The 5495-nt window shown below is 40.2% G+C and overlaps 1 protein-coding gene across 1 annotated transcript in view; it reads left to right on the top strand.

Annotated features, from left to right (window-relative positions):
- Positions 1-3127: 3127 nt before the first annotated feature.
- LRMP (lymphoid-restricted membrane protein) overlaps positions 3128-5495 on the top strand; it is a 10105-nt gene continuing 7737 nt past the window's right edge. Inside the window, exons 1-2 of the mRNA XM_009698478.1 lie at positions 3128-3227; positions 3354-3470. Coding sequence (XP_009696780.1) covers positions 3128-3227; positions 3354-3470 — 217 coding nt within the window. The remainder of the gene's footprint in view (positions 3228-3353; positions 3471-5495) is intronic.

The following is a 5495-nucleotide window of genomic DNA, read 5'->3' as shown; positions in this document are numbered from 1 at the left end:
TCCCATGGCTACCATGTAACAGCTGGAAAATGACATCTTTGCTGTACGAAAACTTTCCTTCAGCTGCTGTGCTCAGATATGCCTTCACTGCTGTATTGAATCCTGCATCTACAGCTTGAGCTGTCAGTCGGCTTTCTCAGGGCAACAGCAAGATGAGCTGCAGCTCAGCGCTCCTACTTGTGCTCTGTGCTACAATACTACCGAAATTTAGACCTCAACCCTGCCACGCAGGGCTTCTAATTAGCTGTACAAACCCCAGTATTGGCGGTGATGATGGTGGAATATTGGTCAGTGGTTTCTGTGAACCTGGAAATAACCTTTGCAAGACCAATGAGCAGACAACTTCAGACCTATCCTAGCTGATGTGTGGTACCTGCAAGCGTAGCAGCAAATCAAGGCAGAAAATGCAGTGGGGGTAAAAAGTAAGAGTGATGGGGACTAAGTGTGGTTTCAGCACACTGCTTGGTTGGGGTAGAGCAGGTGAGGAACTCCTACCTTGTGCTGCTACTGCTTAAGCTACCTTAAAGAGGATAATGTCAAGGGCTCCAGCTTTATCCACTCCTTGTGCAAAGTCACAGCCTTGGAAAGTTGTTTGAAATGCCTGTGCTTCATTGCTCTGGAGCTTTCTGTAATTCCAGCTAGGCTCAGAAATGTCATTTTCCCTTTTTGCTTTTTTTAACAAACTTTCTGTGTGAATATTCTAGAGGGAGAGAATTAAAACGTTAAAACTTTCCCCAAAGAAAAGGCAAAACAGGTTGTGTCTAATATCTGTTCAAAAAACTGTGACGTGCAGCAAAATTTGAATATCCTTGTTTAATAGGAACAGTCTCCCTAGTTTGGTGGGGTTTTTTATAACTCTGTGGTTGCAGATGTGTTTGAGCAGATTGAGCCCTTCAACATGTAAGTAACTCTAATTATTTTGTCAAAGCATTGTCACTGTAGCAGTTTAGGGGCTGTTTGATAAAGGAGCTCTTCTAAGAACCAGGTGAAGCTTGGGCTTTTGATACTTGTTTTGATTTATAAATGTGAAAGTTGTATCACAGTCTAAAAACCAGATGATAAGCCTTACAATTGTTAATGCTTATTTGGGAGGAGTTATACAAGGCTGTGGCCAGAATGTCTGTTGTGATAGAGGATCCTTAGATTATTATGCTAACTGAAGGGGGGGAAAGCGATTAGGAATGTACTGCAGGATCTTCTTTGACACAATCTTTTTATTAGGACAAACCAACATTCTGTAATGTCCTGTACAAACAGATTTTATTAGGAAAACTAGAATGTAGGATTTTCTGTTTGTTTTTTCTCTTTAAGTGTAGCCTGTGCAATCCATGAGACCTCACAGTGCTAATAGTCAGTATGGGGTTTTAAAAACTGAATTGAGGATTTTCCTTTATTGAAAACAGAAACCACTGACCATGTGATTACCTGGAGAGGGCATGTAGGATAATGTATGACTTTAGTCAGTTCCAGGTGATGCAAGGTTTTTTGGTTGGTGTGGGGGCTGTGTGTTTGTTTTAAAAGCCCTTTAGATTTCTTTTGTTTTCATCCCAACAGGCTATTCTTTTTCACCTTTTCCTTCTCCACTACTCCTGTAGACCTAATGGACTGAACAAGGCAAATGCAATGCTGTGCTTCCTTAAGCTTAATAGAGAATTCAAATAAGAATAAAAATAGCCTGGATTTGCATTAAAGGAAACATCCGTCTGGCTGGGGCAAGGCTCTGCAAGTACAGTTGAGCTCCAATGGCTGGGGGAGCGGAGAGGAGAGAGAAAAGGCACTTAGTGATGCTGGGAGAAGTTGGTTGCCCTTGGAAGTGACCAGGGGGCTTCCTCACCCCCTTTTCTATTTTGCTGGGTTTCCTGGGTCCTCTGGTGATGTTTAAGGGGAGAGGGAAGATACCAGAACATAGTGATGAACATACCAGAACTTGCTGATGTGGTTTTTCTGTCGTGTCCCCTCAACTTCAATAGTGCTCTTGGACACTTGATATGTAGGGAGCTACCCAAAGCTGACTAGACTCATACCTTCTCTGCTTGGAGATAGGTTTGGTTTTTGGTGTGTGGTGGTGGTTTGGTGTTTTTTTCTATTCAACACTCCTCTTCAGCAGTGGGTGGAGGTCATCGCAAGTCATTACTGACTTAACCCTTCAAAACTCTCTTTCACCCTATATTTTCACCCATGAAGAGAGACAAATCTATCAGTTGAATAAGCAGGCTGGAGTTTTCTGGGGTGAAAAGCGGGATATTTTCCAGTCAGTATCTCCCTTGCCATATTAAAAGCCTTAAGAGGAAGTTTGTTTTGTTTGTGATGATATAAGACTCTGGTCCTGAACCGTACTCTAGTGGCTAAAGGAACATGAGCAAAACCATGTAGCAGCCTTTTAACTGTTTCATTCCTCTCTGCTGTTTGCATACGAAGGAGGAGGCCTGAAGCCTTCTGAAGTGGCTAGGTAATTGTTATATATAACATTGAAAACTAGTGTCATTCAAAGGCAGACACTAAAATGTACCACACAGCATGCAAGTTTTCTGTGTTCTGAATCATCTGCTCGGTCGAGCTGTTGTTTAGGTAGATAGAAGTCTTATTAACGAGTCTGATATCTATAGCTGAATGCTCTGTGCACCTCACTTGCAGGGTTTGAGGTCAAGACCTTGAAAATGGATGTATCTTGATGCACAGCATTAAGATAGAATGGTGATGTGGTAACGTGTACATCGGTCACTTGAAAATGTGTGTTAGAAACAAAACATGAAGTCAGGAACCAAAATACATCTCGAAGTATGATATTCCTGAGATAAGATTTATGTGGAAACATAGTTATCACTCCTAATGATGATAACATGCTAAGCCACATACTGTTTGTATGGGTGGCTTTAGACTAGCAAATGAATCTGCATGCACTTACCATCTAGTTCTTCACTGCTGAAACAATTTAGGCACAACTAGGGGAATTATGAAAACTTTGACATACAAATTTTCTACTTGCACAGTAACCCTTTCCCTGATACTAACTTTTCTCTCTTTCCATTAAGATTGACTGTGCAGAGCCAACACTACCAGCCAGTCTGATCCCATCCAGGTCAGGTTTTCTGCAAGCTTTTAAAAGCCTTTATCAAGATTGTATAATATGGATGAGTATCTGAAAGAATTTTGTTTTGACAGTGATCACTTAACTTCACCCCGAGAAGATCTTGCATCCTCTTTGGAAAACACTGCACCAGTAACGGGTAAGCCCTTAATTTGAGGCACAGATGTGTGAACTTTTTGCATTGAAAGTCTTGGAAATAGATATGCTCAAGTCTGCGTATTTACTGAGCAGTAAGAGATCTGTCTTCTGTTGCCTGGTATTATAGGCTGCCTTGTTATAGAGGAAAAATCACCCAAGTGCTCACGTGAAAAAGAAGAAGTTGTGCCAACTTCCGTAGCAATGGAGAAAAACAACGATAAGGATCCGGCTGGTCCAGTATCAGGTACAGTAACCGCTGCAGCGCACTGGCACTCACATAGCGAGGAAATGGTTTGCTTCCAGCACATCTTTGAAGTGAGGAAGCTGAGTAAGAAAAATAACTTGTGAATTTTTATTCTTGCAAATATTTTCACCTGCAAGTGCTCTCAACCTTCCCTGAAACTCTGGGTAGGAATAAGGCTTTATCTGCTTGCAGGAGGCCTGTAACCTACAGCACTGCAAGAAGCATGAAATAATGAACATGAAATAATTTAGTGAAATCTCAATGCTTGCTCAGCTGGCAAAACATTGTGTGGGTATTAAACCCCAGGCAATTTTGGGAGGAGAGAGAATGTTTCCATGGCTTTAAAAAGTTTAGTGACACAGTTAGACCAAACGTTTCCCTCTTTCAAAACTGCTCAGTGCATAAGAAACTGGGATGGGTCAAGAGGAGAGGTGAGGATAGAGGCCTTTGTGTATGTATTGCTATAGCCGTAAACACCCAGAAGAGTTATTCTTACCAGATGTGGTGGTGCTTCTTCCACTTAAAAACCAAAAGCAAAACAAAACTGGAGTACATGTACACAGCATATTAAGCTATTTTTAAAAAAACTGATCTGAATAAGCAGCACAGAATACATGTGCATGCTTGTTTGTAATCATTTTTAACCTTTACCTAAATATAAGACTTCTTGTTGTCACTTCTTGTTTGGTTTTGTTTCTTTCTTTAGTACTATCTTCCTGAAATCTAATTCAGTCCTCTCGCTTAAGTGTATTTTCTTTCTACTAATTTGCCTCTGCTGTTAATTTTCATATGTGGTCTAGGTGCCTTTGGCAAGGAGGAAACAGATATGCAAAACAGATCAGAAAAAGTCCAATAGCTTTAAAGTCTGAAAAATCCTGCTGCCTGTTGTACACCTCTGAAAAGAAAGTGATTCTAGCTTTAGAAGGGAGGCACTGATGAATCTCCACTTGTGGCTTTTGCTAGCACCACACAATGTCTTCTAAAGCTGTTTGGGAGCCAGGTCAGTTATGTAGGGCTGCTGCAAAAATCAGCAGGGACAAAAGGGAGTGCTAAGCAGAGGTGGTTGTTCATGTGAAGGATGAAAAGAGAAAGTACTTAAAGCCTGAAGGTGGCCTTGTGTGTTTTTTATTTGTGTTTTTTTTTCCCTGTGTTATTTCTTTGACTTGCATCTGTGTTGGTGGGTGTGTGTATGACTACATAAACAGAAAAGAAAAAAATATTTCTACATGTTCTAAAAGGTATAAATAGTTACCAGAGCTAATGTTACACAAGAAGTTAGTGTGACTCTCGGACTTTCTTCAGTTTCTTAAATATCTTCCTTTAAAAATATTTTTAAATAGCTGTTTTCCTGGAGGTTACTTTTGCCTGCTTTAAAGCTTTTCTAAGTTGCGGCACCTGTAAGTTTATGTTGCATTTGAACTGGCACCATCAGTTCCTGAACTTAGCAGTTCATCACCACTCATCTTCTGGGAAAGATGAAAGAGTTATTTTGTTTGCTGTACCAGCACCAGTTCAGTTTTTAGGCGCAAAGGACAGGCCAAGTGGCAGACTGTTTGAAGCTTATGGACACCTGAAATACCACAACTGTATGCATTTTATGACCTAGTTGTGCTCAAGCTCCTCTGTAACAGCAGCTGAAGTGCCATCTATTTCTTGACTTTCACATTACAGAATATCAGATGAAGAAGAAAATTACAAATACGCCTTGCTTTTCCTGTTAGTTTGTGCATGGGATTTCTTTTTCACATATTAATGCGCTTACAGAATCCAAACAAAAATTAATGATAAATAATTTCTTTAAATAACAAACAAACAAAACCCTGTGCTGGTAGCAAAATAATGAAATTAATTAATGAAATTCATCTAAGGGAATGTTACTGTAACTCTTGCAACTTCAACTAAGGCAACTACAGCCAGGAGTAATATTCTCACTTGTAGGCATGTAACAGTTCTTTTGGGGAATTTTTTTTCCCCAAACCAATTATAGTTATGCCTATTTCATGTCTTTATAGTGTTATTCCTGCT

This window comes from Cariama cristata, unplaced genomic scaffold (assembly GCF_000690535.1).
Source record: "Cariama cristata isolate BGI_N322 unplaced genomic scaffold, ASM69053v1 scaffold214, whole genome shotgun sequence".
Taxonomy (NCBI): Eukaryota; Metazoa; Chordata; class Aves; order Cariamiformes; family Cariamidae; genus Cariama; species Cariama cristata.
The sequence above is the reverse complement of the archived record's forward strand: the minus strand, read 5'-3'. Positions and strand labels throughout refer to the sequence as shown.